The sequence below is a fragment of the Rhinolophus sinicus genome, chromosome 2 (genome assembly GCF_057876585.1).
Source record: "Rhinolophus sinicus isolate RSI-liver-muscle chromosome 2, RSI-T2T, whole genome shotgun sequence".
NCBI lineage: Eukaryota > Metazoa > Chordata > Mammalia > Chiroptera > Rhinolophidae > Rhinolophus > Rhinolophus sinicus.
This window is the reverse complement of record NC_142502.1, coordinates 11,488,102-11,501,474: the sequence shown is the minus strand read 5'-3', so window position 1 is coordinate 11,501,474 and position 13,373 is coordinate 11,488,102. Positions and strand designations below refer to the sequence as shown.

The following is a 13,373-nucleotide window of genomic DNA, read 5'->3' as shown; positions in this document are numbered from 1 at the left end:
ATCTTGGCCCAATAGCCTCTCACAAAAGAAAAGGCACAGCACAGAGTAAAACTGAGCTGAGAGCAACATTCCATTAACACCATCATTTCTTTTCTCCTATGCTCTGGAGACTCAGTGAAGAATCTGGAAAACTCAGGAACTCTGAACCTCCCAATGTGGAAAAGCAATGGGGTACAAGTAACATCCTGCATTTCTTTAATAGCTTACACAGCAAGGGAGAAATGTCTAAAAGGGTATTTCCCTCATTGTCTTAATAAAAAGAAGGCTATCATACATGCTGTCTGCCTGTGTCAGGACTCAGTTATTGACCTTTAAGAATCACTTCCAGGATAAAAACTTCTTTCTCCAACAACCACATCTTGAGACTTAATTTAAAATCCTAACTCCTGCTATAAATATATAAACAAACAAACAAACAAACAAATAAACAAACAAATAAATAAAATGTATATATAACATATATTATATATCATATATATATACTATATATCATATAATATTACATATTATATGATATATACCAGAAGTAATGTGTGACATGTAGCATTTCTGTTATCAAAACATCAGAATGCTGCTGAGTGCCATCTGCCAGAAAGGCAGGGATCTTCAATAAGGGAAGTGGTACGTGGAACTTCAGTAACAAGTGTGTGACAAGTTTCAACTTGTTCGGTGCAGTCAGTTGGGTGTGAGCTACGGTTGAGAGAAGGTGTGTTTTAAAGTGTGCTGTAAATCATCCTCCATCATGAATGACAATGCTCCATGTCACACATCACTTCTGGTCGGCAATCTCTGTCAAATAAAAAACATTACAGATGTTCTCATTCACCTTATTCTTTGGATCTGGCACCATTTGACTTCTGCCTCTTCCCCAAAGTCAAAATGACTATGAAAGGTAAACATTTTGAATCGATTCAGGACATAGAGGCAGCCACAATAGCGCAATTAAAGACACTCAGGAAAAAGGACTTGCAGAACTGCTTCAGAAAGTGGCAAAAAGGATGGGATAAATGTGTTCAAAGTAAGGGAGAGTATTTTGAGGGGGATTAATGGCAATGTGTCTTTTACTGTAATAAATTTTTTTAAATTTAAACATCTACTATATTGTTTGATCACACCATATATATTTATATTTATATATATATATATATATATATATATATATGTTAATATATATGTGATATAAAGTACAGCATAGAGAATACAGTCAATGGTATTGGGATAGCTATGTAAGAAGATGTCAGATGGATAGTAGACTTGGTGGGGTTATCACTTTGTGAAGGGTGTAAATGTCTAGTCATTAAGTTATGTTGTACACCTGAAACTGATAATAAATAAACAAACAAACAAATAAATAAAATCTTTACTCCTGCTTTGGGTCATATGAAAACCTCAGGATCTGTCATGAAAATACCCTGAACAATATTTCACACACAGGAATTTCAGGGCTTTTTTTTTTTAATTGGCAGATAAAAATAATTTTTGAAAGTCAGAAAAATTAAAAGCTACCTCCTTCAACACGTAAGTAAAAATATATATATATGTAAAATACAAAACCTGATTACTCCATAGTAGGTCATCAGAAATGCAAGCAAAGACTGAGTTGCTGTTTCCATAGCAATGACTTTATGTAGTTTAAGTCCTCTGGGAATTTAACCAAATCCCCAGCAACACGAGAAAATCATCAGCAAAAATTTTATAACATACGGCAACTGCCAACAAATCAGTGAGAGAAGAGTATTTTTATTTTATCTTTCTACCTAGAGGAATTTCTTCATGTCAAGCTGTTTGAAGAAGCATACAGACTGTGTTGGTTACTCTGTACTCAAAATTTAAAAACACAAGGTGTCTTCCTTCTTAGATTAAAAAAGCCGCCGGTACCCAACCAGGCTCTACATTACATGCATTCCAAGAGTGACATTTAGACATGGGCAAGAACTGCATGCATTTTCCCATGACTCTCAAGTTATTTATCCTAAAGGAAACTCAATCTGCAAGGTTATCTCTTGAGAAAGAATGCAAATGGAATTTTAGTCTCTATTTTGCTTTTGAAGCCATCCTCATTGTGGCATGGTGTGTGTGTGTGTGTGTGTGTGTGTGTGTGTGTGTGTGTGTGTGAAAATGTTTAGTCCTACCTTATGATTAGGACCCAATGATTAAAGTAAGAGTTTTCAGCTGGAAAAGAATAGATGTGGTACTTTCAATTATTTTCTTTAGTTTCACGAGTCCTGTATCTGGAAGGATCTTCAAGTATCAAGTTAGAGGACATCGAGTTCAAGACATTTAAATTCTCTCTTCAGTATATCTTCTTAAGAACACAGATTGTGACCAATAGGCAACATGCAATTACTATCCAATGAAAATAAATGTCTCAGAATGAGTAGACACCTCCAATGACAAGGAATGCATTACTTCCCAAGGAGCACATTCCTTTTTGAACGTTCTCAATGTTCAAAAGAAGTTTCTTATGCTGAACTTGAAATTACCTCCTTTTCAGTTGTACCACTGGCCTCAATTTTGTACTGCAGAGGAGTACAAATTAAGCCCATTCTTTTTGTACATACCAGCACCTCACAAACCTGAGACCAGCATGAGTCTACCATTTTCCATTCCTCACAGTCCAAACTTCACCCCCCTATATTCCCTCAGTGCCATTACTTAGATTCTCTTCTGTATCCCACCTCATTCACCTCTGGAAGTAGGTTATTTTACCAATAACTTCATTCACTCTACTTTTTTTAAATGTAAAATAGATCACTGGCCTGAATTAGAGGTGTCAAACAAAAATGCCATCAGAGTCCAGGCAGATAACTCAACTGTGTGAAACACCATCAGGGAGTGGTAAAAACTGTGGTGACTCAGAGAATGAGTTCCCAGCCTGAATATTCAAATCCACATCCTTTAAAGTACTGTATACACACACACACACACACACACACACACACACACACACACACACACACACTACTGGGTCTGCAGTTGTAAAGTTGTAATCCTTGACCTAAATTACTCTGATACCGAATACTAAATTAAAAGGATACATATGAAAATTTGAGAACTAAAATAAAAACTTTCCCAGATTAAGCTAGAAGAGAGGGGAGAACAGACATCTATGTCATCAGGCCACTCTATCCAAAAATCATGGGAATGTAGCCAGTTAACTTTCTCTCAATAGTACACTGAACACATACAAACCAAACTCATCATTGTCTCATTGTTCAGTATCTTATATCAGGTAAGCTTGTTTTACACCAGAGTGAATAAGGCACAGATTATCAGAAAAGCCACATCACAGTTGAAACTAATAATAAAAGAAAAGTTAGTCTGAATAAAACGTAAGGACTAATGATCATAGAGTATTAAGAAAGGTTACATTATTAATTTCTACGTTCCATCAACTCTTCTCTTCGCTAAGACTTGAAGTGTTTTCTTTTCTTTTCTTTTTCCCCCCAAATCATAATCTGTGCTCTCCCTTATGTTTAAAAGTCCCTAGTGCTGCCCTCCAAAGCCAGTTGTCTGTCTTCCTGTTCACCACACGGGCACCTTCAGGAACCTACTAGCTGGCCCAAACCTCATCCGTGGTCTTGGCTGAGGGAGGGTGGTCACTCTAAATTTGTTTGGAATCATGGAAGCGATGTTATAAATATCCACACAAGTTCTAGAACATAGGACATGGAACTCAAAAAATGTCAAGCCTTTCCTCAAAAAAAAAATAAAAAATAAAAAATAAATAAATAAATTATATATATATATATATATATATATATATATATATATATACACACACACACACATATAATTTTTCTGATTATGTCTCATAGTCAAAAGCATTTGGTTAGTGACACATATAGTGGGTAATGAATGGCCTCAAAGCTAGAGTTTTCCACATGCAAACTCCTCTGCAGAAGTAGCCCCTAGGTTTAGCCACACATGACTGTTTAATTACTGAACCATCACTCATGATTTTAAACACTCTTTTTACAAATTAACATTAGAATTCCAACCCAAATATTCATTCTCTAAAGAAGAGGAAACAATGCCTTGGTTTACCTCTGTCCATCAGCTTTGATCCAGTAGGCTTGTCTGGAACAGTAAGATGGTCTAGGTTGCTACTCAGTGAAGATGTGTCATCACTAGATAAAGAGTTCAAAAATCCACTCTCGGACATGGCCAAGCTGTGTTCCTGGGCCTTGTGACTGTTTGCCTCTGAGGGTGTAGGTGAGTGAAGCTGAACAGCAAAGGTTACACATTGTCCCGCATCTTCAGTAGCAGATGAACTGTTCACTATGTTAACCCAGGACTGTCTTTCTTTAGGTAAGGAGGACAAGCTACTGGGTGTCGTCACTGTATTTTCCAGGGAAGAGAAAGAACACGCCGTTTCACTCAACTTGGGTGAAGATGAACACGACTGCTGTGCCACCTATTTTGCACAAATAAAATAAAAATGGTAAAAAAAATCATGAGTAAACCAGTATTCTCTACTTTTCATATTCAATGAAGGTATCCCAGTGATTTCAAAATTAGCCAATAATAAGAATCAAAAGAAAAATGTATTATAGATCTGTATGACAGGCATTACGATGCCATTTTCCAAAAACTGATTTGTACAACTTTGAATTCACTGTTCTAAGATCTGAAAAATCTCCATATCATGATTTACCCTATTCTTCAATGCTGTCCAGAAATGTGAAAGGTTTCTTCAGAGAATTCTTTGGAAAACTGAAGGATACTTGGAACAAAAAGCAGATTTCAATCTCTCACTGAGTTCTTACTGATGGAGCAAAAACTCTTGAAAAAGGTGATTAAGACAAAGCAAAAGCTGGAGCCAGATAGGACACAAAGCCATATTAACTGAGTGGAGACAAGTGACATAGGCAAAGCAAATACAATATATTTCAAACTTCAAACATCCTTGATATATTCCTTAGCACATGGCCAGTATCAGCTCATAACTACATAGTTAGGTGAAATAATTTAAGTCATTTACTCTTCAATACTTTTAAAACTTTAATAAACTTTCACCAAAGAAGACAAGAATACCTTTGCAGGCTCTGAATTCGTTAAAGACACACAAAAACCCTGCAGCACAGACGAGGCAAAGTGCGTTAATGATGCAAGCATTTCCGAACACACGATCCAACGGTGAACGGCTCTCCTTGGCAATATCTCCATCAGTCCATGGAAAAAATATCAATGCAGCATCACCAATTGTCCTTTCTTGGGAAAGATTTCACTTATTCTGAGATGTCATCCTTGTTCACATTTTGATGTCGAAATATATTTGGAAAGTGGTGTTGGTAGATAGTAGCTTTTGTCTCCTTGGAGGTTTTTTTTGTTTTGTTTTGTTTTTTAATATCCTAAATAGTGAAACAAAGATTTGGCACCTATATGTTGTTCCTCCATTTTAAATGTATTGGTCAGTAAAATCCAAAAATGAAGTCACCAGTACTCTATGGGACATCCTATGTCTCCAATGGCAGATATGACAGAGAAGGCATTTTATGGTTCAGTTTCATTATGTCATCCTATGGAATACTCCTGTCAATTTCAAGCATTCAAAATTCCAGGAAAGTGGGAGGGAGGAAGTTATTAGAGGGAAGAAGACAGAGAGCAAATTAGGATCTTCTCCCAAAATCCCAGAATGGCAAAAGAGGAATCAGCAGCCAGACTGTAATGGCCATCTGAATTAAGCCCAATGGCCTTAAATACCAAGCCAATGAGTCCAGAATTAATTTGATAAGCGTGAGGGTTAACTGAAACGTCTTGCTCGGGTGAATCAATATTGTCAGAACTGTACCTTAAGAAGACTAACTTGGAAGTGCTTTTTAAGAGGAGAGATATTAAAGTCAGAGAACGAAAAAAGCCTGCTCTTTCCATAACCCAGGCAAAAGCTAAAGCAGGTCACAACTAGGGCAGTGGCCGTGAGGTTGTGCGATAGCCAACACCCACCTTGAGATTTACAGTGAAAACAGGCTGAGAAGGTGAACTGTTAAAGCAAGAGGCAAACATGCAAAAGCTAATTCTTGAATAATTTTAAAATCAGTTCAGCAATAGAGCTTATCATACTTTTTTGCATCTTGAGAAGGAAGCATGAACTTTTCTTTCTACCTTTTCCTTAAATGTGTGGTCACTGATTATTTTTCTCACAACTACCTCACTCACAGGCATTTCTATTACCTTACATAGTACACATATCAAAAGATAAGTGACTTTTAGTAAAAAGATGTGCAAGATTCATCCTACTAGGATTAAATTGTAATTTCCAAAATTGATTTCACCACTTTCTGTGTTTAAGAGTCTTCCTCCCCTGCCACTGGCCAATGGGTCACAGTTTGCGGGGTTTGTTTTTACTTATCACTTCTTTAGTTTGCCTTAGCTGATTTTTTTTTTTTTTTTTCATCATTTGGCTGTAAAGGAATTGTACTTCTGAAATGCATCAAAATGTGAGGACTGTCTTGTTAAAATATCGCATGAGCGTCTTCAAACTGGAATTACAAACACTTATCTTCTCAGTTTCTCTCATATCTGATCCACTTATGGGTGGTCTGTCTTACAACTACATTAAAAATCCGATCATTCCATTTCTCAACTATGCCCTGCTCTGAATCACCGCCATTTCTCCCACTAGATTACTGCACACCCTTCCTTAGATTTCTTTCCTTCTATACTTAGCCCCAGCTCCCAAAGTCTCTCCAACACAGCAGCCCGAATGTTCCTTTCAAAATGGAAATTGAACACATCACTCTTGTGCTCAGGCTTTCCCAACAATCACTAAATGACTCAAAACGTCAGAGTCCTTTGCTGGCCCACAGTATAGTATGGCCACCGCTACCTTGCAACTTCATTTCCTGCTCCTCTCATCTTTGTTCATCCTGCTCCAGCCACACCGGCTTCCCTGCATTACCCTCAATGCACCAAGGAGATCTTGACTCTAACTGTTCTCTACGCTTGGAAAACTCCTTTCCCAAATAACCACCTGGCTGACTCACGCCGTCATTCGAGAGTTTTGCTCAGATCTCAGCTCTCACTCAGGCTCCCCTATTTATTGCTGCAACCCGACCCCAGCACTCATACCTCCCTCACTCAACTCTGCTCTACTTATTCTACGGACATAGCTCATATCTTACTTATTATGTTGATTGTATATTGTAAGTCTCTTTCAACTAGAAATTTGGTTCCACAAAGAAATGAATCATTGTCTTTTTTATTCACGGATGTGTCCCAAAGTATTCAGAATAGTGGCTCTCAATAAACATGTGTTAAATGAATTAATAAGTATATAAGCATCGATCAAGTTTTTAGACAATTATTTTTAAAAATTAGATTTAGACAAAAAATATGTAGGACAGATTTTTAATGGTTTTTATACCTCTTAAATCACTTTGTAACTTATAATATCGGGTTTAAAATGTGAATGAAGTTGGTTCCTTTTGTGCTCTTTCGTGAGTTTCAAAATATCACGGATAGTGATTTCTACAAATGATCTTCCAAAGCGAAACCTACAGACTCACATCTAGTTTGAGATTTTTTACTAAGCCCATCAAAAAGCTCCCATTTCTACTTTCTCTGTGAATAAATGAATGTCCTGTCTACTATCCATCCTGCAAAGCCTTCTCAAAAAGAAGGCTCATACACAAAAACCTCTTGTTTACTCCAGGAAGACCCTGAGTGTAGATTGTGGTTCCGCCATAGAAGCACAGGTCCAAATCGGTAGGATGCTGAAGTCTTACTGCTTATCTTGACTCTATAGTCACTAGAATGATTGGCTATTAAATTAAATTTTTAAGAGTTAAAAAAAAAATTTAGGTAATTTTCCAGAAGAGTTTGATTTTATATTTTTCAGTTCATCATTCCAAAATGGAAGTTCATTACCCAAAGTATTTCTTTTTTAAGCAAGAAATTGGGGGCGGGGGGATTTCTGTCACTAGGCTTGTATAGCTCAGTCATGGCTAACCTATGCCAGATTGAGACAAAACAACAACTTGATTCACACTCTGGATAAAAGTTACCATGATTTTTTTAAAATTTCATCTGTTTGAATAAAAAGCCTAAATGTCATTTTAACCAAGTGTCTTGCATGTCTGTTTTTCAGTAACAAGAGGAAACAAAAACAAAATCTGCCTGGGAAATACACAAATATGAGGAACATACTCTGTTTCTAAGAAAAATAAAATCTAACTGTTCAATATTTATCTATTTCTAATATATTTCTTCAGAAAAAAAATGTTAGCCTTAATGGCCTTCCAAAAAAATGCTCAACATAGAACTCTAAGAAATAACATTTGATTGATGACTCAAATTCTAAAGAATCCTCCCACTTCTGTGGCAGTGCTCACTTTTCTCATAAACACTCCTTCAATTATTTTTTTTGAAACAGCACTCCCTGAGCTTCTACTGTAACATCAGGTAAGACTATCATTGTATAAGGCAATTGAGCCATGACCCTTTGTCTAAGAGGACAATTTGGTTGACTTTACTTTCATTAAATGTAGTCCTAGGTACCTGACAATGCTGTTAGTACTCTGTGATACTAGTTTGCCATTACAAAACTGAAAATCACAGCATTTTAGACCTAAAATAAATCATAAAGGAGTCACAGTACGGAACACAGTGGGAGAGCGAGGGAAGAAAAGGAGGGAGAACCACCCAAATCCTTGCATGTTACAGGTTAAAATATAGGAGAGACTGAGAGAGAGAGAAGGGGAGGGGGAGAAACAGAGACAGGGAGACACAGAGAGACAGAGACAGAGAAATTAAACAAAAACATATGCTTCTCTAGTAAATCAAGAAGGAACATCTATTGAAGGTCTATTCGACTTCTTTAGGAGCAATAAAGGGTAATCCAATAAGAACATTGTTAAAAGCTGGGAGACACTTTACAGTCTGGTGATATCACTAAGTTTGAGCAAATAAAAGACTTTTCTAAATTCAGAAATGGATTTTAAAAGAGGAGAAAGACTACATTAAGGAAAAGCGTTGAGTGTATGAAGAAAGGATAGATTGTAAGTCTAGTTCAAAAATTGGTCTAAAATTCACCATACTCAAAATTTCATTTTATTTATATCTTGCTTAATTTTGGCTAATCCTACTTAATAAAGATTTTAATAAACATACTCATTCAACAAATTTTTATTTCTGATCTTGGCTGCTAGACAAATGAATTAGAAAAGTGACCATAATTCTCCACTGACAGGGTAAAAACAGAAGAGGTCATTATCTAAATGATATTTAACACTTGAAATTCAGGAACTGGCAAAACACAAAAATAGATGAAAATTTTATCACACAAAATAGAAAATTCTGGAAGAAGAAGTCTGGTAAGTGAAAGAGCTGCGCTAACCTGTCAGAACCCGTAGCTATTTAGGTCCATGGATGGGCAAGTGTATGCCACAGTACAAAGAAAATGTACTTTAAAGCTAGATAGTCTGAGGTTCCCAACTCAGGTTCCATTTACTGGGCATGTGACCAAGCCATTCCACCTCTCTGAAACTTGGCTTCTTTATCCATGAAATGAAGATAGTAATATCTACTTCCTCTTGATCTGGGGGTAGGAAATAATTCTATAAACCAGAAACAAAGGCACTAACTACAATAGAAGTGATGGATAACTCTGACACATTGACATCAAGAACATCTGTTTCCAAAAAGAAACCATGAAACAGAGTTTTAACAAATAAAAGCCATGAAATGGGAAAGGAAATGTTCCTCACTTTTAACTGGCAAAGACTAATGTATAGAACATTGAATTTTAAAAATCCTATAAATAATAAGACAACTAAATATGTACTAACAGACACCTCACAAAACAGAACATCCAAACGGCCAATAAACAAGAAGAGATGCTTGGCCTCATTTGTAATCAGTGACATGCAGATTAAATAATATTGCTTCTCAGGATTGTTTGGGGGAGTAAATGGTTAAATATTGAAAGCACCTACATAAGTCCTGGTACATAGTAGATATAAAAACCATAAATCAACTTCCCCAAAGTTCTTTGCTAGACTTGTTCTAGGGGCCACCACTACTATGCCAACGAGCACCCAAATATAGAGCAACTCTCCACAGTCTTAACATCCATTAATAATCTGAACTTACATTGGACGCTTCCAAAGCTTAGAATTAATCTTGGACTTTTCTCTAGTGAATATACATAATCATTCCATGTGCAGAGTTAATGCACTAACCCCAGTCCAGGCTTGCTGCTCTCATTCTGACTCTGATTTTCTCTTTATGCTATTATCTTCATCCCCTGTACATTTATTTTCCATTGTTGTAGCACATGCACCTAGGCAAGGCAATTTCAATTCTTTCTGAGAACAACTGGAGTATAAATAAACATTATAAAATAAGTCTGTACAGGCACTGACATATTACCTAGCAGCTCTTTGCATTACCATGGATCCTCTGAGCGTGAGACATCTCTGGGTCACACACAAATACTCGGAGTCTGTCGTACCAGTGGGTTGCTATGGAGAAGCCTGAAAATCTGTGCCCTGAGAATTGTGCTTGTTCTTTAACAAGTACCTCCCTTAGCCTGTTCTAAAAATTTATCAGTCAAGGTAGCTTCAACCCAACTGGAAGAAATGACGTCCACGCATTTGATCGATGAACAACAGAATAATTATGTCAGTACATACCGAAGGAGACAGAGTCTCAGCAAAGTAAGGAGGCGGTGCTGCTTCCACAGCTATTTCAGGATCTTCCTGTTCACTCTCACTGTAGCATTCTATAACAAAAAATAAAAATGCTTAATGTTTCAAAGCCATCATCATTTCTTCCATAATGCATGAGCAGTGGTTTTTCTCCATCTGTCTATTGCAATTCCAACCCAATTCAGAAAGTGCTTAACTTGTAGGCTACCTGGTGCAAAGGCATTACACAAGAGCAGAAAACGAATGGCCACATCAGGTCTTCTGCCCTCAAGGAGTGTCCAACACATGGGAAAAGGACTAACTGTAGCTGAGGAAAACTGAAATAATTCCTCAAAAGGTGTGTGTCATATACTAAGGGGGGCATACAATCAGTAGTATTAATTTTGATCACAGGAATCATAATGAGCTGAAATTGGTAGGATGAGTAAACCATCAATGGTGCACACACAGTGATGTGAGATCCAGGCCAAGAGTGGAGGCTGAGCTAAGTATATGGAGTCCCCTATGAGATATGGTGGAAGGCGAAGCTAAAACGTTCCTTGAGGCCATATCGTGGAAGGCCTTATATACCAGGAGAAGGAGAAGGCTTTTGTGTACTTATTTTTTTTCCTCCCAATCTATAAATGTACCTCAAATATACAATGGGTATTTGATTTATGGAAAAGAGGAGCATGGAGATGGTTAAGTCACTGATTTCACAGCATTGTATTATACTTCTTTATTGTTTAAAATCAAGTTGCCACTTTTCCATTTCCAAATTTAAGATTTTGTGATTTTGTTATCCAAAGATTTAACTCCCTAGTTCCAGTTCCCGAGTTTTATGTGGTCAGGGCTTTTCTGAAATAGTGTTCAGCTCTGTGACCGTGGCACCTAAAGCCTCCTTCTTAATATTAAAAAGTGCTTTTATCAGTAAGAAGAATTAGACCCCTGTAGTTGTTGAACGCTGAAAGCTAAAAATATGGCCTGTGCCCCAATCTGACCTTCAAACTCCTAATACAAATTTAGGGTAATTATTTTCGGTACACATCTAGTGGAAATATTAAAATATCAGAGAGGAAATAGTGGGATGAAAGTTATCTGCCTAGATCATGATGAGATGATGCCTATGAGTAAGAACCCAGTAAGTGGAGCAATAAAACATTTGCATTGGCAGTTATTTGAGATGACAGTGAAGCCTACAGCTGCTAATGTGTGGGTGAAGTGTGAAAAGCATTCATAGCCAGCATGGGAAGCTCTCGTCCATGCTGGTAAGTCTATGTGAATATGTCTACATATTTTCAGATAATTTTAAATGCCAACGTATGTTTCATTAGGACAAGACTATGCATAGAACTTGACATCACTTTTTCATCCTATTTTATCTTATTCTAATAGTCTTGCTAAATTTTCAGAAATTTAAAGTAGAACATACCTTCGTCCTTTGTAGTAGATTCACGATGGTTTACAGCTAATCCAAGCTTGTTTAACCACCTGAAATTTAAATAGAAAATAAATGTTTGGCCAAAGAGACTGGCCACCTATCTCTTTACCTTCCCCCAGGCCCTGAGGTAGGTGTTCTGCCAAACTTTATAATGAAATTAAATCATAATTCTACAGTCAGTCTAAACATTTCCAGAAACAGCATAAAAGTGTATTATTGAAACCTAAGATTTCTGGTTTCACAATATTTTCCTTACTCAGGGCATTCTTTCTAAGAGAAGAAATGAGGTGGCCCACTATCCAGTGGAATAACATGGGCAACTACATTAGATATTCTCAATATATGAACAAATATATATCTTTTGTAATTGTGCATTTGAAATTTTTAGCAACCATCAAAATCTTTATCATTGAATTTAGCAAACTGATTCTTAAAGTTTTACCTTTTAAAATGCCAGTTTATTTAAAAAGGAAGGAAGGAAGGAAGTGGGGGGAGGGAAGACGAGAGGGAGGGAGGGAGAGGGAGAGGGAGGGGGGGGAGAGAGAGAGAGAGAGAGAGAGAGAGAGAGAGAACACATTTTTCAGCCAGGATTTTTATATTAATCAGTAAAATATATGGCTAGAATTCGACAGGTATTCCTAAACTGGGGAAAGTTTTAATTCCTTGAAGAATTTTACATAAAGTAAAAATTGACAATATCATATCTTCTGTTGATTTACCATTTTGTTGGCAATGAATTCCAACTAAACATCAATAACAAAAATAGAACTAGACAAACTTTAAGGAACTCAAACTTGGCTTATGACTTCAAGTTACTGTAGTTCCTTCTCAAGGGTTTAGTTAGAAACATATTTTATAACACAAATTTTTAAAAGATTTTAAAATGCACCTATTTCATATGCACTTAGCTATATAACCTGTCTAAAGGGAAAATAATATTTTGGGGTAGCGGTAATCTAAGTGATTTACATTTCCTTCTTTCCAGTTTTCTGTATTAAAGTATATATATATATATATGTATATATATTCCATATTGTATCTTTTTTGAGAAACCAGAGCATTTAGTAGTTCCTAAGTCTACCAGTATCAACAAAATAATAATAATAATGTTATGCACTTATTGATTCACTTATACTTTTCATTTCTTCTAGTCCATGAATTATTCCCCATGCAACACTCCCACCATGACATAAATATTGCACATTCCCAAGTCTACAGTTGTCAACAAATTAGGAATCTTTACCCAACCCTCAACCTGCCATGGACTTCCTGTATTTTTTAACAGAAAATATATAATAAGTCAG

General features: G+C 36.5%; 1 protein-coding gene across 6 annotated transcripts in view; it reads right to left on the bottom strand.

Annotated features, from left to right (window-relative positions):
* IPCEF1 (interaction protein for cytohesin exchange factors 1) overlaps positions 1-13,373 on the bottom strand; it is a 152,467-nt gene that overhangs the window by 28,660 nt on the left and 110,434 nt on the right. For all 6 annotated transcript variants that reach the window (XM_019749258.3, XM_074333724.2, XM_019749257.3 and 3 more), the window contains 3 exons: positions 12,061-12,119; positions 10,635-10,723; positions 4,048-4,417 (listed from right to left, as the gene is read on the bottom strand). In XM_019749258.3, the coding sequence (XP_019604817.3) occupies positions 4,048-4,417; positions 10,635-10,723; positions 12,061-12,119 (518 nt within the window). The remainder of the gene's footprint in view (positions 1-4,047; positions 4,418-10,634; positions 10,724-12,060; positions 12,120-13,373) is intronic.